The sequence below is a fragment of the Bos mutus genome, chromosome 14, assembly GCF_027580195.1.
Source record: "Bos mutus isolate GX-2022 chromosome 14, NWIPB_WYAK_1.1, whole genome shotgun sequence".
Lineage (NCBI taxonomy): Eukaryota > Metazoa > Chordata > Mammalia > Artiodactyla > Bovidae > Bos > Bos mutus.
Genome location: NC_091630.1, coordinates 76,317,271 through 76,344,873, shown reverse-complemented (window position 1 = coordinate 76,344,873; position 27,603 = coordinate 76,317,271). Strand labels below are relative to the sequence as shown.

Genomic DNA, 27,603 nt, shown 5'->3' with positions numbered 1-27,603 from the left:
TTTGGCAAAATATGTTTTTAGGATGTTAGTTCTTATATCAGCTTAACCCTATAACCAGGCCCATAGTATTTTTGTCGCCTTATCTTTTCATAGAGTTTTGAACTTTTCTCCATAAAAGCTTTGCAAACTTGCTGTGAGGCAAGACCCTTCCTAAGTGGTTTCATGTTTTCTGTGTTACTCTCCAGTCGGTAAACATGGGTGTTGGGAACTAAGTTGGTTCTGCATCTGCTCAGCCTTCTTATCATCTCTAATACTTTGTCTGCTGGGTCCATTGGATTTTTATAAAGTTATCTCACTATCTGCAAATCAGGTTTATTTCTGTGTGAGAGTGTGTGTGCTCAGTCATTCAGTCATGTCTGACTCTGTGCAACCCCATGGACTGTAACCTACCAAGTACTTCTGCCCATGGGATTTTCCAGGCAAGAATACTAGAGTGGGTTGCCATTTCCTATTCTAGGGGATCTTCCTGACCCAGGGATAGAATTCAAGTCTCCTGTATTGGCAAGCGGATTCTTTACCACTGAGCTAACTGGAAAGCCCTTTTATTTCTCTGCACTTTGAAGCAAATGCTCAACTGCTTTAATAAGGAGACCCATCATGAAAGCAGCTTAAATACCAAGTGAGTTTCTTTTTTCTCTTTCCCATAACATTTTCCCAGGTGGGGAGTCCAGATAGCTCATGATTTCTCCGGGGCCACATTCCTTCTATGTGTTTCTCTGTCATCCTGGGGTCTTGCTGTCATCTGAGGGGCTGGGTCTAGAAGTTTAGGCAGAAGGGAGGGGACGCAAGGAGAGGAGAGCCTCCCCTGGGGACTTAGGTTGGGAAGGACACCGCCTGCCCCCTGCTTGCTTGCAGGGTCCTCTTCTGGTTTCCCTGCAATGGTCGCAGCCCCTAGAACAGTGTCTGGTATCTAGTTGGTGTACAAAAACATATCTGTGGAAGGAATTCTTGGAAGAACAAATTGCAGAGTTATCACAAGTAACATGCAGGAGTGTCTAGGCGAGACCAAACTTTCGTAACAATCACTAAGAAGTTGTTATCTCCCTGGATCTTGGATGTCCAGCCCCAAGTCGGATGAGACAGCCTCAAAAGTCACGAAACCCTGTTTTCTTATGACTGCACCTCAAGGAGACGCCAATACACTAACCAGTGTGGCTTCCTCTTGTGTTCCCTGGTCTCCTCTCTCTCCAGCTGCAAGTTTCTTTAAAAATTCTCAACCCACAGAGCCTCTGAACTAACCACCCAGCTGCCTCACCCAGGAACCTGTCCCCAGCATGCCAAGAATTAAATATTTCTTCATGTGGGCCACTTTTAAAGTCTTTGTTGAGTTTGTTAAAACACATTTCTGTTTTATGTTTTGGCCGTGAGGCTTGTGGGGCCTTAGCCCATTGACCTGGGATCGCATCCCCCCCACTACATTGGAAGGCAAAGTCTCAACCACTGGACTGCCAGGGGAGTCCCCGAGAATTAAATATTTATTAGGCTTATTTTAATCAGGAATAAATACATGATTTAGCAAAATGTAATGCTTCCCATTTGAAACCTGCCCCCACCCCACCCCGCCGAGTCCTCCCCAAACGTCCCAACCATTCGTTGGTTACAACGGAAAACAGTACAGAAGACGCAGTACACACATCTGCCATTGGCGAGGAGGTGGGAGTTGGCGTCCCCAGAGTTACATTCATTTCCCATACATCGGCCGGCCCTTTAGAAATAGCCTGTGGGGAGTGTTGAGGAAACCACAAACGTCCTCTTGGATAAACACTCTGGAATCCGATGATACAGAAAATCGTGTAAACGCATGTGCACACACCACCAGGGCAGTGATCTCAGACGGCTGGAAGGCATATGCTGAACAGACAGGCTTTTCCTATCAGCAGCACCCCTCCTCTCCTGGAAGCCCTTTGCAACGGCGGGGAAACAGGTCCTAGAGGCAACTGCAACCCCTTCCTAACAGGATCTGGAGAGAATCGCTTCTCCTTGTCCAGAAATTTGTGGTGTTTTCTCTCTCATCTCTTAAAATTCTGTTTGACAGAATTAAGCCACTCCGGTTCCCCTCTTTTCTGGAGCTTAGCATTTTTATTCATGTGGCTGACAGACTCTTTTTAGAAGAAGATACTGGATGGATGATTTCTTTAGAACTTATCAAGTTCCTTTTTTCAAAATATCCAACCATTCTTACTTATCCAGTCCAGCCAGCCCTTCTACTACTTAAGGATCCAGCTGAGACATGAACTCTTGGGTCACCCAGTCCCAGGAGGACATGGCAATCCACTCCAGTATTCTTGCCTGGAGCATCCCATGGACAGAGGAGCCTGGCAGGCAACAGTCCATGGGGCCACAAAGAGTCAGACATGACAGAAGCGACTTAGCACAGCACACTACTTCCACAATATTTGTCTATACAAATATTTTCCTCCTGTCTATACTGCTGGGCCTGATACCTACACAGGACTTAACACAGTGCCTCTTCTGGTAATCACGAATGAATAACAGGTGCATTAAGATAGGCAAGACCCTCAGCATCCCAGAAAAGCCCTTTCTGTGCTGCGAGCCACGGTTGGTGATGTTGCGAAATTGCGCTCCGTCCCAGGCCCGCCCTTGTGCTTTCCCATTGGCAGCCACCTCCTCTCCCATTTCCCCTGGTCTCTGCATAAGTAGGGAAGTCATCTGACTTTTGCACACGTAGTTTTGGAGCTAGAACCCAAAGGGATCTTCCGACTGGGGACTCATAAGGAAGGTCATAAGGTCAGCGTTTAGTGTCACTGAGCTCCCTTAGAAAGAGAGGAGCTGCAGCCCAGAGGTCTCTCTTTACAGATGGATTTCAAAAGTTCAGTGCAAGGGATCAATTTGCAAACCCAGATTGTCTGCCAGGCTGTAACTTCTGGCTCATTTTCTTCTCAGGCTTTTCTCATTCAGAAGTTTTCTCTAGTGGCCTCAGAGGGAGCCTAGCTGGGCGGTGTGCTGGAGATCAGCACCAGTGCACTTTCTTGTGAGAGAGCATCTTTGTCTTTTGCACAGATATAGCGTGCACACACACACACCCCCACACACCCACACACACACCCACACACACAGGGCTCTTCCGACCCCCTTGCACGAAGATGCCAGGAGTCAACGTTTTGCAGTGTGCCGGATCAGACACCAGGGAGGGGTTCCCTTTGTCGTGATGTGGATACAGAAGACAAGAGTTCAGTTCTCCACGTGGCTTCTCTTGGCTTCTGGAAGACGCGAGTTTCCCCAGGGACCATGTGCCTCTGTGCAGGATGCCAGGTGACAGTCATAACCTCTGTTCTTTTGGGCAAACACCATGGTGTCTGTTCTCCGGCTAGTCTTCAAAGTACGGTGGTGATGAGAAGAAAGAGCTCTTCCTTTTGCTCCCACTGTACATCAGGGACACGCTTTTCTTCTTCCGGTCGAAGGAGGCGCTGTCATCTCCTGTCAGGGACAAGTATGAGGCGATGCTTTCCCGAAGGCCGTAGCTGAAAAGGGACTCATCCACAGCGATCGGGCTCTCTGCCCGCTCCGAGTCCTCTTGCTGTCTGTTAGTGGGTAGACAGTGGACAGAGAAAGGGGCAAAGCAGAGGACGGAGCGGGATGAGCACAAGAGAATAAGAAAAGGAAGGAAAACAAATGAAGAGCCTGGTTAACGTGTATCGAACTTGTTCTAATTCTGCTTCTTCCATCTGTGGCTGTGTAATTTTGGAGAAATCACCTGACCTCTCTGAGCCACTCTTTCCTTGGATGGCTAAAACTTCCAGCTGTACATTTTAATGAATCTTTCCTCATGATAATTTACAAGGAACAGCTGTTTTATTTCCTAGGCAATTCTGATCACTGATTTTCTTTGAATTTACCAGTGGGATGTCTGGATCATTATTTAATTAGTAAGGTAACCCACCAGGCCCCACTTACATATACCCCTTAAATGCAATAGCTGACAATCAGGGCAAATAAAGGAAGATTTTTTTTTCCCCCTTAAAGCATGAAGTCACTTTCGGATTTTGCTGGTGGGTTTAAGCTTCACTATTGAGTTTACAACAATATTAAATTTACACGAGATTGATCTGTGTGTTGCTCTCTAGGATACTAACAATTAGAAAAGCGCAAGGTGGTATCATTCAGCTAGAAAATATTCAACTGACACTGAAGGAGTGCTGAATGAATGTGTGCAGAACTGGGGTTACTGAGGCCGTGGCGGGGAGCTGCTGGGACCACGCCACCCAGGGTGTGGGAGCTGAGACAGGTCGGTCTCCCAGGGACATTGGGATTCCTGGGGTCTGCACCTGCTCCGAGAAAGGGGGTGGCAAGGCTGGCAGGAACAGGCCAGTTTTTATGTGCTGGGCTCACGTATTGGTTTGGGGCTTATACATTCATGGAGGACACACACACACACACACACACACACACACACACATCGCCCTCCTCCAGTCAAAGGTCTTCTGGCGCAGGGTGACAGGTGAGTCTGAGTCTCTCACTGCTGGGGCTGCTGCCGTCTGAGTGAGGCAGGGCGTGGTCAGCACACAGCAGAGGCCGTCGGCCACCTCTGAGGAGAAAGCAGAGAACCGGTCAGCGGCTCTGAGATGCCCCGGCCAGTGCGTGCTGCGGGGCCCTGGATATTCATGAGGGGAAACTGAGGCTGAGATTTGCGAGGGGCTGAGAACCATGTGCGCAGCTGTTGAAGACATCTCAATATGCCCCGAATGCACACTGTGCTTAGCTTGACACAAGGCAAGAGTAGACTTTAGGACCCAGAATCCGCCAGACTTGGGGTAGGGTTTCAGCTCCGCCCAGATAGCGCATCACCTGGACCCTCTCTGAACCTGAATCCTCTCCTGTTGGATGAGAGGATGGAGCTGACACGTGAGAACAGCTGGCAGAGTGCCCATGTGAGGGAGACCCCACACTCAGGGGTTTCCCACCAAGATGCCGGGCCATCAGCTTCGGGGGCAGCCTCCTGTGTGCTGGGGGGCTACGTGCACTGCTGCGTCCCCCACAGCACACAGAACGGGAGTCCATATACACCGGTGGGGCTGATGCCTCTGTAGGAAGGAAGAGAGATAAAGGAAATAAGGGAAGAAGACAGAAAGGAAAGGAGAGAGAAGGGAGGAAGGCTGGAAAAAAGACTAAGAGAGGAGGGAATTAGGTAGACAGGAAAGGAGGGGAAGAAGCGAAGACTGACCAAAAAGGATGAAAGACACAGAAATAGGAGGCGAAAAACAAAAAGGTAAAAGGCAAAATCGAGAAGAAAATGGACAAAGACAAAAAAGAAACTTCTCTCTTCTCTACCCTAGATACTCAAGCACAAAGAGGATGAAAATTAAATAAATCCTTTCCTTTTATCCTCCTGTTAATAGCTCCTACTTGAGCTTCCAGGGTCCCCCATCTCTCTAGGAGCTTTAAGATAGAGGCTCTACCTCTTCAAAGCCTTCCCCTAGCCCATGTCATCGTGAGATACCCTCGAGCCTGCAGTGCTCAGATGTTCTCACAGATGCAGGAGATTCTCTGTGGCCCTACTGAGGATGCAGAGCCCAGTGGGTCTCATGTTGTACGGGAGATGAAGTGTCTGCCCGGATGCAGCCACGCCGGCTTCAAGACCGCCCATCACCAGGGTTTAGGAAGCACAGCACCCCTCTGCTGGGCTCTGTCTCCATCACATTGATAGAGCTCTTGGGGTGTCCTTGCTAAAGAACAAAGGGGAATTGTAGCTGAAGAATCAAGTCAGAGAGCGACTGTCAGTAATGCTTTGCGTCCGCGTGACTTTCACTGTAGACTCAGATGTCCACCCACGCTGGCGCGCACTGAGGAATGTGAGATTGGACCCTGAGGTTACAGGGAGCTTAACTGGATGTGAACCTGAAATAATTACCTGTCACGGGCTGGAAACTGAAACGACCTCACAGGTTAGAAGGCGAGGGACACCAAGTCAGACACAAAGGCGAAAGAAACCAGCAGCGGTAGAGGGCGCCTTCCTTACAAAGGTTAATGCTTAGGATGAGACATACATTTTGGCAAAGAAGAGAACTGGCACTTCTGAGCACGTAGCCTCAGCCCCATGCTGAGTGAACCTGGCAGCTGTCAGTTCAGGGAGTCCTGAACTGCTCTGGCTGTTAGTACTGTGTACCCGTTTGGGAAATGAAGAAGCTAAGGACCTTGGGGTCAAGTCATGAGCTCAAGGTCACAGCCAGTCACAGGCATGATTTTTTTTTTTTTTTTTGGTCCTAATGATAATCCTGTAAGAGGCATTTTAATCCCCATTTTATAGATGCAAAAACTGAGGCTCCAAAATTATTGGCTCAGATGGTAAAGAATCTGCCTATAATTCAGGAGACCCAGATTTTATCCTTGGGTCACAAAGATCCCCTGGAGAAGGGAATGGCCACCCATTCCAGTACCCTTGCCTGGAGAATCCCATGGACAGAGGAGCCTGGCGGGCTACAGTCTATGGGGTTGCAACGAGTTGGATATGACTAAACGATTGACACTTTCACTTCGTAGATACAGAAACTGAGGCTCCAAAATTATTAAATTCAATAATGGCAAATTTGAATAATAATAGAATTGAATCATTATTAAGTTATTAAATAATTTGCCCAAAAGCACTGGGATAATAAATACAAGTAACTCATAAAACAAGTCTGTTCACACCCCTGAGTGCATGCTTTCTCAGATTCTGCGCGTTTAGGAAGAACGTGGTGGGATGTAAATTGGCCACGTTACTCCCACCATGGGGTCCTGAAGGTACCAGGAGCCTTGCAGGGCCCCAGACCCTTTTCAGTCACTCGCAGAGGGGACTGCTGGCTTCGACCCCTGTGCTGGTGCAGTGACCTGGGGCACGTTTTCAGAGGGCGCGCTTCTGTGCTGCCGTGCGATCCTCGGGGGTTCACGGCAGGAAAGCCTCGTGGACCTCCTGCTCTGTAAACATCTCTGCCGGGCCAGCATCCTTTCATGTTTGCTTTTGTCTATGCAAAACTTATGGTCGCCACACCTCTCAGATGATTCTTATTAAAAGCCAAATACCACGACCAACTTCTACTCGTGATCAGTAAAAGCTGACTGCTTCCAGGACTCCCTTCCTCTTTCATTTTTAGCTGAGCTGCTAGGTGTTCAGGTGTCGTGGGAGTAGTATTTGCTTTATCGTTTATTTTGCACCCGCCATGTGCCAAGCTCAGATAGACACGTTGCATGAGCTGTCACATTCAAGAATCGTGGCAACCACCTGTAGGTGGGGCGCTCATCCACCGTCCGTGAATAGCAGAGTAGGCTCCACGAGGTGGAGGTCTTCACCCAAGAACTCATAGAGCCCAGAGGCAAGTTTGCCTGAGGGCCTCCCGAGTGACCATTCCTTCTTCCTGACCTGCCCTTCTCACAGGCCAGGTGTGGTAACCCAGCGCCATGGATGCCTCCTTTCACCTTGAAAGGCCCTTTAGGATCACACATCCTAAAGAATCCAGGGCGGGTTCAGACGTCCAGAACGTGGAAGGGGGCAGATGCTTGTGCAGTGAAAGCGGCTTCTGTCTTCCTTTCTCTCGCATGGCAGAAGCGGGGAGGAGGGCGCCCTCCTGGTCAGAGAACAGCGGCTCACACAGTGGCTCGCTAGCAGGAGCTCACATTTATGTCCGGGGTGCTCTCATCTGCACTTTCCCTGCGCTAACTTGGTGAACTCTCACCGTGTCTTCAAGATAGGAACACTTGGCGTCTGCCTGACACAGAGAAGAATGGGCTCAAAGGTGAACCGCCAGCCCAAGGTTGCCCAGATCTGGGATCTGAACACAAGATGGTTTCAGAGCCAGCTTTTACAAATGTAGCCACTTTTTTTTTTTTTTTAATACCATTTCTCCCTTTTCCATAGGGTGAAACTCTTAACTCCTGACCTGGCGTTCAGGTCAGTCTAAGTCACAGTTCCTCTTCCGACTCTATGCACTCCACCCGTCACCTCCATCAAACCCCGCTCCGCATCCACCGTCTTGGAGGATGCTCCGGTCAGCATGGCATGCTTGGACCTGTCTCCTGGGCCCAGGAAGGACATTCAGATGAATGAAGTATAATCCCTGGTTTCTAAGAGCTTGTTGAGAAACACAAACTAGTAGACACTTAACTAGGTCACCAGGCGGAACGCCCAGAATTCTAGGGAGAAAAACACCTGGCGTGCCAGGGGAGCAGAGAAAAAACAGGCCATTCGTCTTCTACCTCCGAGGGCTTCATCACAGAGCTGGCTTCCTGTGGGCCTTGGAGGTTGATGAGGACTTTGACATGCAGAAAGGGGGAAATGAAGGGCATTTCAGAGCCAAGCCCCAGAGGCCCAAGTGTGCGACCCACTTAAGGAAGTGCAGACCATCTGTGGTTTTGACTGTAGGGGCGTCCTGATTCATTTCTCTTACAGGCAGAGAGAGGGTGAAGTTGAGGTTGGCTGGGTTTTACTTACTTAGCATTCACATTCAGTCTGTTTTAGCCTGAAATTTGCAGTCTGAATTACCAAGAAAAGAGCATTTGAAGAAGCCAGGATGAACAAGAGAGCAAAGTAAATCAGCAGGCGGGTCTAGGGGAGCAGCCTGGACTGAGTGCCTGGAGTTGGGGTTGGGCGGGGGGAGGCAGTGAGCCAAGAGAGATGTCACGCGTCGGTCTTGATGGAGTGTTTCTTACCGGAATAGTGATTCACCAGGTCCTCCAGGCACTGGAAGGTGAGCCTCGGAGAAATGTAATACCAGTTGTTTGGCAGACGGAAGATTCGGTAATGCTTCACCTGCCGATGTCTCACTGAGAGGGAATAAAAACCTGCAGGGAGTGGAGGACAGCTCATCACCCCAGGGCCACCAGCTAAGGAGCCCACCACCGTGGAGGCAGACCTTCTCAGCCTTGTGATACGACCATGGAACCCAGACACCCTTGTGTTTTGAGCAACAACTGCTCGAGCCTCATCTGTTTGGATGTAGCTCACTCTTTAGAATCTCCGGGAATGTATTTGAGCAGTCCATTTGTATTAACCGTACTGCAATGCTCTTTTCTTTTTAAAATTTCTTTTCAAAAATATTCATGTATTTATTTTATCTGGCTGCACTGAGTCTCAGTTGTGGCTCATGGGATCTTTGATGCAGCATGCAGGATCTTTTTTTTTTTTAAGTTGTAGCATGCAAACTCTTAAGTTGTGTTATGTGGGATCTAGTTCCCTGAGTAGGGATGGAACCCCGCCCATTGGGAGCATGGAGCAGAATGTTGGGTGAGTGTCTGCACCTCTCTTAGCCTCCATTTCCTCAAATGGAAAGTGAGAGAACTGGGCTTAGGTCATGTGTAAGGGTTCTTGGGCTTCCCTGGTGGCTCAGATGGTAAAGAATCTGCCTGCAGTGCATTAGATGTGGGTTCATTCCCTGGATTGGGAAGATCCCCTGGAGTAGGAAATAGCAACCCACTCCAGTATTCTTGCCTGGAAATTTCCATGGACAGAGAAGCCTGGTGGGATACAGTCCACGGGGTCGCAAAGAGTCGGACACGACTGAGTCTCACACATACACACACACACACACACACACACACACACACAGGGGCCCTTCTTGCTCTGTCTTCCAGGAGGGAAAAGACTCACAAGGCAGTGAGTGGGGAGGGACACTGCGTGTACTGAGTTTTGGCTTGCATATGCGGGGTCAGGGGCTGAGCTATTTCATAGCAACCTCTCTGTTGATTCTCAGAAAGACCCTGGGAGGTATTGTCCTCAGATACCGTTACAGCTGGAGAAACTGAGACTCAGGGCAAGCAGTGCGATGGCTGGAGGCAGGGACCTTCGTCCTCCTGGAGCAGGCCTCTCTAGTGGCCAGCATCCCTTGCTCTCCCAGGCCCGCCCTCTGCATCGGTTCAGTGTGCGTCTTCCGGTAGTGGCAACAGGACAGCAGCCGTTCAAGAGCTGCAGGTGGAAACTTACGAGAACTTTGCATGCCCGAGGGAGCAGAGCCTGCCGCCCCCACCCAGGCTGCCGCTTGGTCTGCTTTTAGATCAGCTCTGGCAGCTACACTTGGGGTCCTTCCACCCCCACCCCCTGACCCTGCCTGGGCCTGGGTCTCCTGCCTCAGGAGACCCCCTGGGACCCGCACAGGAAGTTTTGCCTCTGCTTTGCTTTTGCTCTCACCCTGCATATTTAGGTTTTTTAAGAAAAAAGGTTGGTCCTGGATTCTTCATTATATCACACAGAAGGTCCCTGCTTCCCCAGAGGAAAGCTGACGCTCATTTTACTGGAAGGTTCCATCCAGTACCAGGTACCTCTGGTGCTTAATAAGCGCATGGGAGATAGTCTCAGAAACCACATTGTCTGTTCTTTGATGGTGGGTGTACAAGAAACAGGCTGAGATCTTGGAGCTATTTTCTATATTCAAGAAGTTAATATTAATTCTCAGTTAGTCTGAGTAACCCCCAGCTATTAATGTTTGGCTTCTGTGTTTATGCATACTCTATTCCAGACTTCCCTTGTAGGGCTTCCCTTGTAGCTCAGCTGGTAAAGAATCTGCCTGTAATGTAGGAGACCCGGGTTTGATCCCTGGGTCGGGAAGATCCCCTGGAGGAGGAAATGGCAACCTACTCCAGTATTCTTGCCTGAAGAATCCCACGGACAGAGGAGCCTGGCAGGCTACAGTCCATGGGGTCATAAGAGTTGAACACGACTTAGTGAACTAAACCACCACCACCTATTCCAGACACCTGCCAAACACGTTCCCATTGTTAATCCCATGCTATAGAGAAAGGAAAAGAGGCTTAGAGAGAGGAGGTGACTTCTTAGTGATTCATACAGGCCAAACTAGAGTTGGAGACTCTTGTTTTGAACCATGGCAAAGCCCGGCTATTTCTTTTTCACTGAATTACTTAGTGCGTAGGATGTATGAAAATTACAGTGGTGAAGGCCATAGTGAATCTGCTCGTCCCAATCCTCTTAGCTGCCTGATTTCATTGTAGAGCACAGCAGGGACTAAGATTGAAGGTCCACTGTGTCGTGAGAGCACAACATATTATTACATTTGAATCACACCACAATCTCACAAGGAAGGGGTTTTCTCTCTGTTTCACAGATGAGAAAACTGAGGTCAGAGAAGTACACGACTTGCCCCAGTCACAGAGCTTTGCGGCCCATGTCCTGTCTGGCCCGGGCACTGCCCACGGGCATTTTCATCTTTTCTCAGCTGTTGGGAAATTCTGCAGTGGTAGTCTGCCAGGCCTGGCGTGGGTCAAAGCCTGAGCCAGTGCCCCACCAGCTCCCTGTGGCCTGGCTCTAGTGCCCCAGTTTCGGTGCTGGCCACACTGCCAGTATATGGGCTTCTGGGAGCTCACCGCATGGGTGGATTCGCGTGCATCGTGGGAGGGAGGGAACCTGAGCCGGGTGATGCATGAGTCAGCCCAGAGCAAAGCTTGTTTTCTGACCCCCGCATGGAAGGATGGGTTCAAGGCTGCTCACCTTTCTTGGTCTCACTCTCTCTGATCATGAACGAGCCGATCTTTGTGTCCGGCAGCTGCAGCAGCTCCTCAGCCTTGTCTCTGCCCAGCCCTTCAAACAGCCAACTGGGGACAAGAAAGACAGCCATGAGTACCCTGAATGTACCCTCCCCATCAAAAGATAGGAGGGATGCAGAAATGATCCAGGTCCAGCTAACATAAAACCCGCTGTTGGGATTTAAAAAACAAACAAAAAAAAGATCAAGGCAATCAATGGCTCATTCATTCATTCTTTTAATCTTTCAAATAGTTCCTGAGTACCCACTGAAAGGCAGGTGTTACATTGAATAATGACACGGAGAGGCACACAGCATCTTTCTCATCCTGTTTCTCAAATGCCAGCTGCATGGTACCCAATTCCGTATTATATAAAAGCATCTTAAAACATGAAAAGGGACCTTTCTGGCAGTTTATTTAATGTCTATGTTCCTTGTACTCTGACTACTCAGTTCCTCCATCCACGGGGGCAGGGACCGTGCTTGTCGTTTGGAGTTTTGTCTTGCTCACCTGGGTGTCCAGGTTATTAAGCTTGGTATATAGCCATGAAAGAATGAGTCAACATGAGAAAGAAAGAAAATGAAAGAAATGGCGGTGCCTAATTTTACCACCTGACACCCCACCCTGCATACATTCTATTTCCTCCTGTTTTCTCCTTTTCAACACGTTTTTAAACTCAGTTGTCATTGTATGATGCATTTCCGTGCCTTTTTTTTCACTTCACTGTTAAAAATAAAACGGTTATAATACTGTAGCCCAGCTTTCCAATGGAATGTTCACCTTCAGAGGAGAGCGGGCACTTTGAACATGCTTTAGAAAGCAGCTGGGGGCACAAAGGAATCTGTGTTCTGGGGTGAAGGGCCCTGACTGGTTTTGCAGAACCACAGTTAGCAGTTGGCTGCTGTGTATTTGGAAGCAATCATCCATTCCTTCTCAATTGATGCTGGGTTTCAGCGAACGGGCCCTGGCTTTTGATCACGTCTGGATGAGCGAGTGTTGTGGGAGTCTTAACACTCCACTGTTTCTCACCCTTTGATATTCCCCGTGGCATGAACGCAGGCCATTGGCAGGGCTGGCTGAGGCTTCCCGCCACGTGTGAGAAACCCGAAGACATAATGTCAGATACCACTTTACTTATGTGCTGGTCTCCAAGAGTGCTCTTGTTGGTAAGATCATGGTGATGCCATACTGGGCCAAATATTTCAACTGTTCCCTTAGTTCTCCGTGATGCGTGGCCTATTAGTTTGTTTTAGCGTAAGTGATAAACATTCATCATTTCAAGTCCTTTCATGAAATTCCACTTATAAAAATGAAGATAATAAAACAATGGCAATAACGACATCCATGCATGAATACTAATTATGGGCCCACACCCTGTCATGCACTTGACATCCAACCTTTGTATCAACCACCTAAGGTCAAGAGCATACTCTCTGTCTCACTGATGAGGATGCTGAGGGTCAGCGTGATTAAGTAATTTGTTGAAGTGACCCATCCGTGGAGTAGGAAATGGCAACCCACTCCAGTATGCTTGCCTGGGAAATCGCATGGACAGAGGAGCCTGGCAGTTGCAGCCCCTGGGGTCACAAAGAATTGAATTCGACTGAGCAACTGGGCACCCACATCACAGTGGGCACTGCTAAACTAGGCTGCATTTTTCCAATTCCGTGACCACCATGGTGCACCCCCTCTCTTCCTGCTCTGTGTTTGTACCTGTAATAATGGAAACTCTGTAGGGTCAGAATTACATCTTACTCGTCTGGGTTCTTCAGCCCCCGTCCCTACTCATGCCGGCATTGAGCACTGCCTCTTCACCATGAAGGTGCTGATGGTTGATGGCTGAGTGCATGGATGGATCAATGACACACAGCTGATCAGAGTTACATGACTCAGGTCTCTTTCAGGACATAACTCTCATAGCCACCACCACCCCTCCTCTGCTCAGCTTTGTCATCCTCAGCACAGGGACAACTCTTGATATTCATCATCAGAATCAGTAACGCTGAATGAAATGCACTGGGTTCCACGCTTCAAAAAACTTAGGCAGTTTGCTCTGCTTCCCCAAGTAAGTGGTTTATAGAGTCTTTCTCTGACTGTAAGGAAGTTATTTCTGGACCCCTCAAGTGAAAAGTGGAGTTCCTTTCTCCTGTCCTATATGCCAAGTTCTGGCCTTGGTAGCTGGACAGATGAGGAGACTGTGGTTCGTGGAGGCTGAGGAATTTTTTTCCAAGGCCCCACAGTGGAAGGCAGACTGAGCCACACCTGTCCTGGCTGGGGTGTGCTGGCCACCAGGGCCACCTGTTATGTCCCGTGGCCTCTTCTGTATGACTGCAGGGGAGAGAAACATCTTGCTTTCTCATCTGCATGCTTTATTATTTAAAGGGGCTCTTTTCTGCTTGACTTCTCCACTTGTCAAGGTGGGTGTGTAAGCATTTTTGGCAGCATGTTCTCCGTATGTTGGATATGATTTGATAAGAATGTGGCTGGTCTGTATTGAGTGGGTTTTTCCCAGGTGGTTCAGTGGTAGAGAATCCAGCCGATAATGCAGGAGACTCAGGAGACATGAGTTTGATCCCTGGGTTGGGAAGATCCCCTGGAGGAGAAAATGGCAACCCACTCCAGTATTCTTGCCTGGAGAATCCCATGGAGGGAGAAACCTGGTGGGCTACCATTCATAGGCTCATTAAGAGTTGGACATGACTGACCACCCATGCACCCACAGTATGTGCTGAGTAACTGGTGGTAACACCATGCCCAGTTCCAAGAATCTGTGTGTTATCCTCTCTCATTCTCCTAACAGCCCCAGACTCTGGTCTCATTACTATAGATCATTATTCCTATCATTCTATACTACAATCTCAATTTAATGAGTGGGGATAGGAAGCTGATACTTGCCCACTCTCATACAGCCACTAAGTGACAGTCTCTGGATTTGTGCCTCAGATTGGCTGACTTTCATCTGCTGCCTCTTGTGATCACAGTTCCTGAATCCTTATTGCTATAGCAACATCACATTATACCTGCGAGGTCCGTTATTCATCTTCCTAATGGAGAAATTGAGTCTCAGAGAGAGAAAGGGTTAACCCAAGGACACTTCTGTCCTTAGAGACTGAGCTAAGATTAGAAGTGACCCTACTGAACTAACACCTTCCTTTCCTGTGTGCCCTGCTGGGATCTCTCTATGCACTCTCATAGAAATGAAATTTAGTCACTCAGTCATATCCAACTTTTTGTAACCCCACCAGGCTCCTCTGTTCATGAAATTCACCAGGCAAGAATACTGGAGTGGGTAGCCTTTCCCTTCTCCAGGGGATCTTCCCAACCCAGGGACTGAACCCAGGTCTCCTGCATGGCAGGCAGATTCTATACTGTTTGAGCCACAGGGAAGCCCACACTCTCATAGAGATCGTGCTTTATTGATGCTATTTTAGAAATGTACTCACCCATGGTAAACTCTGGCCACGCATATTCCAGGAATGTAACTTTCTCGACCGGTGCTAAGAGAGATGGCTTTCCACCAGCCCCCTTCACTAGAAGGATAAGAACAAATAGAAAAGAGTGACTGGGGAAGTGGTGAGTGATTTAATGAATGAACAGAATAACCAGATTTAATCCCAGGTGTGTTGGGCTGTTCCTTTTTGAAGGTCTGTCCTTGGCCACGTTAACTAGACTTTTCTTCCTACGAAAATTTAGTTTTTGAGTACATCCCCCCATTTTGATCTAAACAGAAAGTCTTCCCATGTGCTGGCAATAGCCACCTTTCAGGGATCAGCAGCTGATGTTTCTAGCTTATCTTCCATGGTTGGAGGCTTTTTAAAAAATAAATGTTTACTCTGCTGAATTAGACCCTGAGATGTAACCAAGTTTCACATGTCTACATCAGTGAGGATCTAAATAAAAGGGGCTCAGAGCCCCTATGTCTTCTACAGCCTTTTTCAAATCTAAAAGAGACAACAGGTCAGAAGGCAATACTTTTCTGTTTATCATCAGAAGTTGTTTCTTTTTTTTTTCCCCCAGATTCCTGAGTCCTCTTCCTGAGTCTGCATTAATGTATAACCTCAACCTTGCCCTTGTTGGGGGGAGATGAGGCCAACATAAGAAATAGAAGCTGGATCGTAAAGGGTCTCAAAAGCCAAGTTAAGAAATTTCAGTTTTATCCATTGGGCAACTGGGAGCCAGGGAAAGTTTTAGAGCACCAGCAGCAGTCAGGAGGATTAAGCCTGGAGGCCCGCTGTTTGGGCCAACGTTCTCAGCTCACAACAGGACCAGGGCCCATGGGGAACTGGACAACCATAGAGAAAATCTAACAACTCCCACCAGCGTCGAGTTCTTCGGGGGCATCATAGAAGTTTTGGAAAGCTCACTCACTCAGAAATCACGCGCAGTTTCTCCCCACGGCGAAATATTGGGGGGCTGATGTCAGGAGACGGGTAGTCGCTCAGCACAGCCAGAAAGTCACTGTCTAGTTCTGGGGAAACAAAACCAAGGTGGGGGCAGAGGTGAGACCTTCCTGGGGACTTCGCAGCAAAAGGCAGCTGATTGTTTTGAAATAGCAATTTTCAGTTGGTCCTCCTCTCTTCAGGAATGGTGAGTCAGGTGACCTACTCTCCTGCTCATTCTTGCCCTGACCTGGACATTTTCCTCTGGGAAATGGGGATGCGGAGGTCTTTGAGCTGAGGTCACAAGGTCTGACTCCAGGGTGTTCCCTGGTGTCTACTGATCCATATACTCCTGGGCAAGTCCTGGAATGCCTAGTAGCCTCCATTTTCCCATCTTTAAAATGGGGCTAATAACTCCTCTTTCCAGGATTTTTGTGAGATAAGATGAAAGTATATAGCAAGACCTATGAATGATGAGATGCTGTGAAAACATCCTGTCTTATTACCATGGCTTCAGGTACCCTCCTTGGGGCTTGCGAGTTCCACATCTGCAACTTATTGAGGTGGGGTATCAGGGTTAGGCCCCATGAGTTCTGGGGACCCACCAGGACCAAGAGGTTATTAACTCTGAAACTCAACAAATCCCTTCTTCCCCATAGAATGTCAGGTGCCAAGTCAGAAATCGACTTAACAGGGACCTTTGCTGGTGGGGAGGTAGGAAAAAAATGAAGTACTCATCATACATATGTTGAAAGTAATTCTGGTGCAGTTTTGAAAAGGAAAGCATGCTCTTTGGTTCATTCTGGCTGAGGTTAGTACGGCTTACTGTAGACTAAAGAGAGACTGACAGCATGTGTGTTTGCTTTTGGTCACTAAGCAAAGCCTTGTTTCACAGCCTTAGTGATTTGCCATAATTCAGGTGTCTTAGCTATAGGGTAATATCAGGGTACATTTTTGGGGAAAAAGCATATCCTACAGACTGGAAGACTCTGATGCTGGGAAAGATTGAGGGCAGGAGGAGAAGCAGGCAGCAGAGGATGGGATGGTTGCATGGCATCCCCGACCCAGTGGACATGAGTTTGAGCAAACTCCGGGAGACAGTAAAGGACAGGGAAGCCTGGTGTGCTGCAGTCCATGGGGTCGCAAAGAGTCAGACATGATTCAGTGACTGAACAATAACAACAGCAAATTGGCAAAGATAGTTATTGTTTGCTGTGATGTCGCATTTATTAGTCTGCTTGCTGGCTGGGCATCTGAACTCAAAAGTCTAGGTAACATGCTATTTATTCATTCATTCATTCACCAATTATTTATTGAGCCACTACTGTGGGCCAAGCATAGTGAACAAAGCAAGCCAAGTCTCCCTGCTGACATGGAGCTCATATTCTAGAGAATACAACAGTCATGGAAGGAGGGGTCATTCCCTGCCTCGTTCACCCCAGGCAGGCTTGGGGCCACCTTCTAGGATCTAGAGGTCCTCATGCTGGAACCTCTAGCCCCTGTCCCTTACAGCCCATCTGTCCTGTAGTCTCCAACTCACATAGTCCCCATCAGACTAAGTTGAAAGAGAGCTTAAGTACAAGGATGAGTAAGAATAAATGAGAAATGAGTGATGGCCGTGGAATAGTGTCCTCAGATGGACTGTTCACTTGGGGAAGCTGAGTCATACACAACACACCCTGTAAGAGCAAGCATCCCTGTGTGTGAGATGGAAACCAAAAGTGACTCATGGTGGCCGTGGTCACTGGAGTGGGGGAGGGCTCATGAGAAGGCTGACCTGTGAGGTCTCTGACCCTCCCTGCACCTGTGGGGAGTCCTCTGTCACACTCTGCTTTGCTGAATCAAGAAAGAGCTCTTCCCTTGTGCAGCCCAGACCCGGTTCAGTAATTCGGGGCAGTGCTACAGTTGGACTTCATGCCCAAAGTCCCGAGTTCTAACAAGGGGTAGAGCCAGACTCGGTGGGCCATGAAACCCCTGCAGATCTGGAGGTCCTCTTTAAGAAAAAGGGCACGAAATTGCAGGTAGAATGTAAGGTAGGGGGCTGAGGAAGGCATCGTGCCAGGAAGCCAGGCCCGGTGCATAAGGTTTGTCCAGATGCTGGTAAATCGTCCTGGTTTTGAGGCTGATTCGCAGCTCTGAGTGTGGTCACATTTTCCCCTCCAGGATGTGGGTTACTCTGGAAAATGAGGGGTTGGAAAATGCCTTCATGACGGAAATCTGTTCCTCTTAGATTGACAGCCGCCAACTATGGAAGGACCACTTAGTAATAGGGTCTCCACTGCCTGCGATGCTCTGAGATGGGCTGTTGTGTTTTTCCCAGCTGGCCAGATTACCCATCCGCAGAGCCAGTCAACAGGCTGTTCCCTCCACCTGGACCACACTCTGCTCTCCCCTCTCTCATCCCCGCCACCTCTGTCGACTCAGAGGTCACCTGCTGCTCAGGAGCCCAGCCTTCCTGGGGTCCTGCTTCTCCGGCTCTGGGCTTTGCCTTTGAGGCAGTGAGCTGGGGTTGTATGTGTTGTATGTGTGACCATCAGGGAATGGCCATGAACTCCAGGAGGAGCAGTCTTGTGGACGCAGCCTGGGATCCTCAAGGCAGGTTTATCAAATGAACACGTGAGGAGGTCCTGACGCTACGAGGCCTTGAAAACTGCCGTCGTGCTGAGCTTTTTAAAGCGTCCTAGAGAAGGGAGCCTGATTTGTGGCAAGCAGGATGGTCGGGGGTGGGGGTGGGGTGCCGCAACCAGACCGTTTTGAAAAACAAGCGTGAAAATGAGATGCGCAGCTTTGCTATCTGTGACAGCAATGGAACCTGGAAACAAGCTGTATGTCTACAAGAGGAGCCGGGGCTTTGATCTCTGATTCAAGATTAAGGCTGTGGAACAGAGCAACCGTCTTTTCTTAATGCTAAAAACAGAAACAAAAACAAAATCCCTTTACAAAAAAATTGTTTCAAGGAGGGGAAAACAGGCTTCAGGGGCTGGAGGGTTTCAATTTCACAATAACAGAGTTGAGTGTCCTGTGGAATTTCCGTAGTAATGATGTTTTTCGATAGCTATGACACTTAAACATCACTGAGAAACTTTGAGTTCGAGCTCTGGCTTCAAGGTTATGGCCCTTGCTTGGTCTTTTGCGAGGGGTTTTAGGTCCACCCCATCACCTTATTTCCCCAGCGCTGGAAAAACAGAAGGCAAAGTCAGAGGGAAATAGAGTTTGGTTTGTACTTTTGTGGGAAGGGCAGCCTTTTTAAGTAAGGTCTGGGGCTAGAATCACACCTAAGTCTCCATGAACTTTGGTCCCTATGGTGAAATTAATGCAAAATAGGAAACTTAAGTTTGCTCATAAAGCTCAAACAGGATTATGGACTTCTGTAGTCCCTAGCTTTGTGGAGAGCAGAGAGTTTGAATTAAGTCAGATAAATGAAGGATACAGGGAAGAGTTGCTCAGAGGAAGCAGACAGGATTATTGCAGACTCAAGATAAGGAACCGAATTAAGTGATGAGATGCATGCTGGGCAGACAAAGGAGAAATCCAGGGAGAGCTTTCAGAAGAGAGGACTGGCTTTGAAATCAATCAGACCGGGCTTAAATTCCACCTCCTCTGCATAATTGCTCTGTGAGTTGGGGAGAGATTTATTTTTAACTCATCTGAGCTTGATTTCTTCATGTATTAAAATGGGAACTACTACACTGGAACTCTCGGATCGGGTTAGGATTCATGAGGAAGTATATGAAAAGAGCCTGCCTCAGTCAGTGGTAGCTGGTATCGTGTTTATGGCAGGGGGTGAGGTTATCATTCTGTTGTGATCCCAGGCCAGTCTCAGCTAGTAGTGTTCTGAATTTTGCAAAACCTCAAGTCCCGTAAATTTAAAAATATTCTTATCTTCTAAAAATAAACGCCATTTGGTGAGAACAGAAGATGCAGTTCAAGAGACCAAATATTTGCTGATAGCTGAACGCAAAAATGAGTCAGATTAAACACACTGTACAAAACTGTAAAATAGGAAATGAATCCAAAAGCGGAAGGAGACCGAGGCAGAACTTACTAGACACAAATATTACTTGGTCACAAGAGGACAGGCCCTTTTTTGCATTATTATTCCTTAGAGTAGCATTATCATTCATTTTTTGTTTGGTTTTCAATTGTATAAACAAGTACAATTTATGGATGTGTAGGTTTAGTAAATCCTAACCACAAGGCTAAATTTACAATATTAATAGTCTTGGAGACATAACTAGTTACTATAAAGAGTATCTGTGCTTTTTTGCATTTCAATACAAACTAATTTTGTACTATATGAATTTCAGTGGCCTTAGCCATTGAGAGAAATCCATGTTAATTAGCTGCATAGGAAAATTACAGTCCAAGTGCAAAAAAAGTTTTAGTTTATTTGGCTGCATTTGGTCTTGGTTGCAGTATGAAGAATCTTTTAATTGTGGCATGTGGGGTCAGTCTAGTTCACTGACCAGGGATCAAACCCAGGGCTCTGCATTGAGATCCCTGAGTCTTTGCCACCGGACCACCAGGTAAGGCCTGTCACTTCTTTTAAAGTGCAGAAAGCCTTTAGTAGATCCCATGTATAACTATCTTGCAAAAGCAGGCATTCTTTACTTTCTTGGCTCCAATACAACACGATAAATATATGGAACATATATTCTTATTTGGGCTTCCCTGATAGCTCAGTTGATAAAGAATCCGCCTGCAATGCGGGAGACCCACCCCAGTTCGATTCCTGGGTCGGGAAGATCCCCTGGAGAAGGGATAGGCTACCCACTCCACTATTCTTGGGCTTCCCTGGTGGCTCAGCTGATAAAGAATCTGCCTGCAATGCAGAAGACCTGGGTTCAATCCCTGGGTTGGGAAGATTCCCCTGGAGAAAGGAAAGGCTACCCACTGCAATATTCTGGCCTGGAGAATCACATGGACTGTATAGTCCATGGGGTCGCAAGGCGTCGGACACGACTGAGCGACTTTCACTTTCATCTTCTTATTTAAAAGGTGAAGAAAACAAGGCTGGAGGAGTTTCAGAAACATGTTCAAGGGAGAGCCTGGGGGTTGCCAGGCTCATGGTGAGGTCACAAAGCTGCTTTGCTCCTTTTGGGACTTAGTTACCAAGTTCTGCCCAGTTGACCTTTGACTCATGATGAACTTGGACAAAAGCTGATTTAACTGTGGCTTCAGAATTGACACAAAGCTACTCAGTGCAGATGGCGGGACAGGAGTTAACCAATTTAGTGAGCTCAGCTTCTTGTTTTGCATTCCCTTGAGTCATGTTCAAACTCATGGCCTTTGGAGGAGTCAATGAAGGTCTTACTTTTAGTTATCTTTCACAGGAAATACCCCTGGCCCCAACACACACCTAAATAACGAGACAGGCTGGGCAGAGTGGCCTGATAGCAGGTATGCTGAGTTCTGTTGGTCATCACGGGACACTTGTGCCTGTGGATCCTTTGTAACGGGCTGGAAAGTGGGACCCGATGGCTCAGAGAAGTTTTGACTTCTCTGTCGATTAGATGGGCAAGTGTGGGACTGAGCAGACTCTGAGGCTCTCGGATGGGACATCAAGGTGGAGAGTCTTGCCAAAAAAACACAACCAGCAAGTTGAGGGCCTAGTTTCAGAACCAGGTAACCTAATAGCAGCGGTCACAGACTCTTGACTGCCCGCTCTCCTGGTCACAGCTGAGCACCACCTACGCTGCGTGCTTGCTGAGTCACTGCAGTCGTGTCCAAGTCTGGGGACCCCATGGACTGCAGCCCGCCAGGCTCCTCTGTCCATGGGGATTCTCCAGGCAACAGTACTGGAGTGGGTTGCCATGCCCTCCTCCAGGGGATCTTCCCAACCCAGAGACTGAACCTGGGTCTCCTGCATTGCAGGCAGACCCTTTACCATCTGAGCCACCAGGGAACTCCTTGTATGCTGGAACACTAACCCTCTGAGCCTAGTGTTTTTTTTTTTTTTTTTTAATGTTAATTTACTTAAAAAAATCTTTAATCCCATTCTAAGCAATGTGAAGTCAGGGTTGATGGGTTGGTCATAATTTACATGGTATCCATGAAATGTACAAATAATACACGTTCAGTGTAAAAGTTGAATGATGTTCGTCCTAAAGCCATCATATGTACCGGCAGTGGAGTCAGTGAGACCGGGTGGGAAATGTGCCTCTAGTCAGAGATCTGGCATGCGTTTCTGTCTGTCTTTCACAAGGCCACTTGAGTGTCTGTGTCATTTGATCTGGTGACCACACTGTCCTCATCCTAGGGAACACCTGTCCTTTTAGTAAGTCCATCCCCTCCAGGCATATAATGTCAGGGTGGTGGGGGAACTCTAGACTCAGGCCACTGGCTTCCCAAATCCCAGCCGTATGGCCTAGGGCAAGCAACTGAACCATCTCATCCCTCAGTTTCCTCAGCTGCCAAGTGGAGATGCTAATAGGGATGAACCTTAGCTCTAGGTGAGAATCCAGAGTTGATGTGTCTAAAGCATGTGGCCTCATGACTGATGCATATAAGCACCAAGTAACTTGAATTTCCCCTTTTTACAAACAAGGACAGAGAGACACGAGGGAGACAGGCTGGCTTCTCCTCTCTTGCTCCTTGCATGCTGGTGCAGCATCAGGTCTGTGGTCTGCAAGCTTTAGGCAGCTTAAGAGGCACCAGGAGGTTTGCAGGAAATCAGGCATGCTGTCCCCTCCCACCATCCCTGGATTCTGATGAGCAGGTCTAGAGTGGGGCCCCAAAATGTGAATTTTTAAAGTTATTTATTTATTTGGCTGTGTCTGGTTTTCGCTGTGACATGTGAACGGTTAGTTGGGGCACGTGGGAACTAGTGCCCTGACCAGGGATTGAACCTGGGTCCCCTACACTGGGAGGATGGAGTCTTAGCTACTGAACCACCAGGAAAGCCCGGAATCTGCATTTGTGATGGTTACCCAGAGGATAGAGGCAGGTGGTCTGAGCACCACTCACTGAGAAGTAGTCCCCTGCCTCTGAGACCGCCTGCCCCTTCTTCCTCCCCAGAGCCCCACCCGCCCCTCTTTCCACCCACCTGGGCAGCACTCCTGATGCTATGTAAATGCACAGTTTAGCATTCTTTCCACCTTGCAGAGACTGTCTGGGTTTGTGTTACCACCTCTGCCAGTGAGATCTCACTTTAGGTCAGGGCAGTAAGAAAGTTAGAAACAGGGAGGGGAAAAAGATCACAGCAAGGTAACTGAATTCTCTTGTTAGGGTGGAAATATGCCATTTCCTAGCTCTCTGGGAATTCCCTGGGTCTTACTTAACTTTGTTCCACCTGCCTCTGGCCCCAAACTGAAGTCTGAACCATGCATAGAATTTGCAGAGAAAATGAGCTCGTTGGGATGCTTTGGGAACAAGTCACGGAATCCCCACTTTAAAACTTTTTTCCGGGCGGGGGTAGGGCAGGGGGGAATGTCGTTTAGACACAGCCTAGTCCCTTGGACTGCAAGGAGATCCAACCAGTCCATCCTAAAGGAGATCAGTCCTGGGTGTTCACTGGAAGGACTGATGCTAAAGCTGAAACTCCAATACTTTGGCTACCTCATGCAAAGAGTTGACTCACTGGAAAAGACCCTGATGCTGGGAGGGATTGGGGGCAGGAGGAGAAGGGGACAACAGAGGATGAGATGGCTGGATGGCATCACTGACTCGATGAACATGAGTTTGGGTAAACTCTGGGAGTTGGTGATGGACAGGGAGGCCTGGAGTGCTGCGATTCATGGGGTCACAAAGAGCTGGACATAACTAAGCGACTGAACTGAACTGAGTGCCATCAGATAACCTTAAATAGAGTTTTATAAAGGAGTGCTTCCACCCACATGTATCAGGTAGCTGCTTTGTGCTCTCATCGCTGTTGGGGAAGAATGACTCTGATCTCCATTGACAGCCTGCCCGTGGGAGGCTGAGTGACTTCCCTGTGGTCAGGCAGCCCCCGCAGGACAATACCAGAAGCCCAACAAGGTCATCTGCCTCTGAGACCTGTCCTATTTCTAGCAAGCCCTGCTGTCTCTCTGGGTTTTATGATATTTGTCTCTGGGAACTAATCAGGAATAGTCTGGCAAGCTTAGTTGAGGAGAAAACAGATGGGCAAATCCATATTCCCAGGCATTCACAGTCCTGCTCAGAACACCTGTTTGTCCAGAAGTCCACATTGTTGACCTCTTGCTCATCCATATATGGAGCCTGGGGCTGTGGGGCTTTTGAAGTCAGTGGAAGCACTGTCTGTTGGCCTAAAGAATCTGCTCTTGGGAGACCTCCTGGGTCCTTGAGACCAATAAAATGAGTAAGCAGGAGTGTTGGCTGAAAAGTGCTTGTTCCATGCAAACCCACCTTCTTTACATCATTTGAATTGAGACTTATTCACTTAGCATCGACCGTACCACCTCATCCCTTATTCAAGTAGGTGTTAGAGGAAAGAGGAAATCAAGTTAGGACTGATCACAAAGGAAACTTTTCAGGGGTGGGGGATGGAAAAGCCACCGGCTGCCAGCACTTGATGTGGTTGCCTGGATAGCAAACCGGGTACCACCTGGGGAATTCTCGGAACCAGGGGGCGGAGGGTCGGGGAGACCCCTGGCCCGCTTCTCTAGAGGCACCCTCCCACCCACACAGTGGAAAAAGAGAAACTTATTTCATGACGATTTGCATTGAGAAAATAAAGGCAAATGGGCGAGTCCTTGGAGGCCTGTGTTTTCATGGAGTTCGCTCAAGCATGCCGCCCCCGCCGCCCCCGCCACCCCCGTGGGAGAAGCGACCTCACAAGATGGGCTCCTGGGTGGTGCCTCCCACAGGCAGCCGGGGCCCCAGGCCTGGCAGCCTCGCTTTTCTAGAAGTGGCCACGGTCAGAGCAGGAGACTGATGTGAGCTGGTTGGGAGAAGGTGGGAGAGGAGCTCAGGCGCAGCCACTCTGCACAACTGCACACAGCTCGGAACTTTGCCCGGGGTGCACATGCTCCCGCCCCCTAATCACGTGGCTCCGCCTCCTCTGTCTGGGGGAACGTCTCAGTGTCTTCCCACCTAGGTCTGGGGAGGGGTGTTGCGGAGCTGGACAGGAGCGTCACTAGAATTGCCCTGCATCTGATTTGAACAAGGATGGAACAGGAGGGTCTCTGCGCAGTCACCTGGGGGCATCTGAGGAGTCATGGGACCGTGGATACAGAGTATCTCCATTTGGGAAGAAATGAGAAGGTGGCTCTTTTTTCAAGGGGTTGCAGACGTCATGGAGTAAGCGGCAGGTGGGGACACAGGGCTTGGTCTGGCTTTGTCCCTGCTTGTCTGGAGCTGTGCTTAGCAGACATTGTACTGGGCATCTGTGCATGTGAACTTGGCCCAGTTCAGTGCTGCAAGGGACATGGGGACACCTGGTGGGGTCACCCCTGTCAGGAGAGGGGGATCGGACTCTGGTTTGCTGTGATAAAAGGTGGGAGGTCCAAGTGTCCCAAAGCTCACGAGACTCACCCTGGAGACGCTGATGGGTCACCCAACCTGACCATCCCCTTTCTGACTCCCTAAAGGACCCATAGGCACATCTTCACTGTTCTTACAGGAAATAAAGGTGGAGTGTTAGCGGCCACCACACCTCTAAACCATGGGTTTGCTCTCAGCCTCCGTCTCTGCTTGCCAGTGTCCCCTCCCAGCTCTTGGGCCATCCTTGAATGACCGTGGCTTTGAGAATCTGGCTCAGCCTTGCATATCTGGAGAAAGCTGGTTCCTGTCATCCTCGATTAACCCGCCACACTATGCCCTCCTTCTAGAATACCTGATCCCTGCTGTCCTACAGATGCTCACAAAGATTCCTTTATTTTCAGGAATATTTCCTAGGACTGGTGGCTAGCATCATCAAGTTACACTGAAAACGTTCTGGTAGAGCTTTTGTAGCATTATATATCCATGCGAACATTATATACCCATGATAATATCATATACTCAGGATAATATTAATATAACCATCATAATATTATATCAGGGTTGGCAAGGAATGGTAAGAAAAAGCCTAGACTTCAGAACTGGACCAGCCCAGGTTGGAAATCTGACTCTACTAATAGCTAATATACACATTGCATTTGCTCTGTGGGCCTCAGTTTCCCCACCTATAAGTGAAATAAAAGGATCAAACCAGCTGCTTTGAAATTCCATCGTAAAATGCCAGCAGCTTAGCATCCTGGCAGGGCACCATTGTTGATCATTTTTAGCATTTAATCATGAGCATGTTAACACAGGCAAAGCAAGAGAGATGGTATAAGGAAGCCCTATGTACCCATTGCCCTGTTTGAATAGCTGTCAGCACCCCCATCACCGCATCTTCACCGAAGAAGCCAGACTTACCCTCTGAGCTGGGCAGAGGCCTCTCGGGGGGCGCCGGGGTAGATCGCATGCTGTTTCCCATTTTTCTTTCTCCCCGGGCTGTCGAAGCTGCTCGAAGCCAACGGCACAGGGGATCCACACGGGGAGTCAGCCACGCGCTGAGCCCTCTGGGTGGAGAATGACCCAGTTTAGAGTACATCCTGCATCATATTTTCAGGCCGCTCGCTTCTTGAAAGGCGGGTGTTTTTATGTGAAGATCAGATTCGTGAATGTTGGTTACATTTGCGCAGCTCTACTTCTTTTATCAAGGGAATGACAGAGAAAAACCACAGAGAGGGAAGTTGCTAGCAAGTGTTGTTGGTGGAGAAAGTTTCCATTCCTCTCAGGGCTGACAGCCAGCAGCTGGCAGTGTTCGTGTGAGGGGTTGAGTGCCTCTCAGACTCCCCACCCCAGGGTCTCCTGAGCCCTGACCCTCAACACCCAGGGTCCCGGCCTCCGGAGCTCTTACCCTGCAGGAGTTATGTGGCTCTGCAACCTGAAGGGAATGAGAAATGGGTACTTTCTCTTTCCACTTTGTCTATTCTGTTGGAGTTTCTCAACATGCTCTAAACAACGGGGACAAGTGAAAACCCCTAACAGGGCTGTTTGTTGTCTGCCTGCTTCCCGTGTTGCTACAGCACTTCGGCACCTGCTGTCGCCTTTGATTATCGCAGCATCCTTGCATCCCTTACCCCATTTTGCAGAAAGGAAACTGAGTCTCAGAGAGGGGAAGGATTTTGTCCAAGGTCACACAGCATGGAATGGGGAAGTTGGAATTTGAACAGAGAATGCTAAGTCTCTGGTTTAATTGTTCCATACTGTTCAAATGCTAAGTCTCTGGAACATCATTCCATAATGTTCAAATTCTGGCTCTGCGCATGCAAGCTGGATGCCCTTGGGGAAGTTCTTGACATTTCCCTGCCTGTTTTAGCGAATAATAATAAAACAACATTGGGTTGTGGCTGTAACATTAATAGATAAAGCCTGTGAAACACTTAGAACACAACCTGGCAGAAAATTAATAGGCGTAAAATTGCCAGTTATTGCCATTTACAGTATATTTTCTGAAAGCCCATGGTGAGGGAAGCTCTAATTCTGGGTCTTCATACAAGTACTTTAGAAAGGGGCTTAAATGATTCCATCATAGAAGTGTCCTCTCAGGCTGCTTGAAGCAGAGGAAGTCCACACCTATAGACAGAGCTATTCCTGTCCCTGGGGACAAAGAAAACTGATGAGACAGAATCCCCCAGCCAGTGTCCAGCCCACCTGGAAACTTGCATTCTACCCCATTCTTCGTCTCCAGTTTAAGATCAAGGCGTTAGGAGTTTGAAAGGGCCCCAGAGTCGGCCAATCCAACCCTTGCATCCTTCCTCTATGCATTTCAGGTTCAGATACTGGG

The 27,603-nt window shown here is 48.5% G+C and overlaps 2 protein-coding genes across 2 annotated transcripts in view; one reads left to right on the top strand and one right to left on the bottom strand.

Annotated features, from left to right (window-relative positions):
- TG (thyroglobulin) overlaps window positions 1-27,603 on the top strand; it is a 234,181-nt gene that overhangs the window by 134,504 nt on the left and 72,074 nt on the right. The window lies entirely within an intron of this gene.
- Window positions 1,445-26,364, bottom strand: SLA (Src like adaptor). Its single transcript, XM_070382756.1, has 7 exons — window positions 26,187-26,364; window positions 15,835-15,934; window positions 14,910-14,996; window positions 11,432-11,535; window positions 8,644-8,775; window positions 4,417-4,546; window positions 1,445-3,542 (listed from the first exon to the last, which is right to left on the bottom strand). The coding sequence occupies exons 1-7, from the start codon at window positions 26,362-26,364 to the stop codon at window positions 3,329-3,331; spliced, it is 945 nt and encodes a 314-aa protein (XP_070238857.1). The 3' UTR covers window positions 1,445-3,328.

Excerpts from the sequence above, each read along its gene's own strand:
- SLA (XM_070382756.1), bottom strand. The coding sequence starts at position 26,364 with ATGTACTCTAAACTGGGTCATTCTCCACCCAGAGGGCTCAGCGCGTGG. Across the intron at positions 14,997-15,834 it reads AAACTGCGCGTGATTTCTGA|TGAAGGGGGCTGGTGGAAAG; the intron begins GTGAGTGAGCTT and ends TTATCCTTCTAG. Across the intron at positions 4,547-8,643 it reads CCTGGTGAATCACTATTCCG|AGGTGGCCGACGGCCTCTGC; the intron begins GTAAGAAACACT and ends CTTTCTCCTCAG.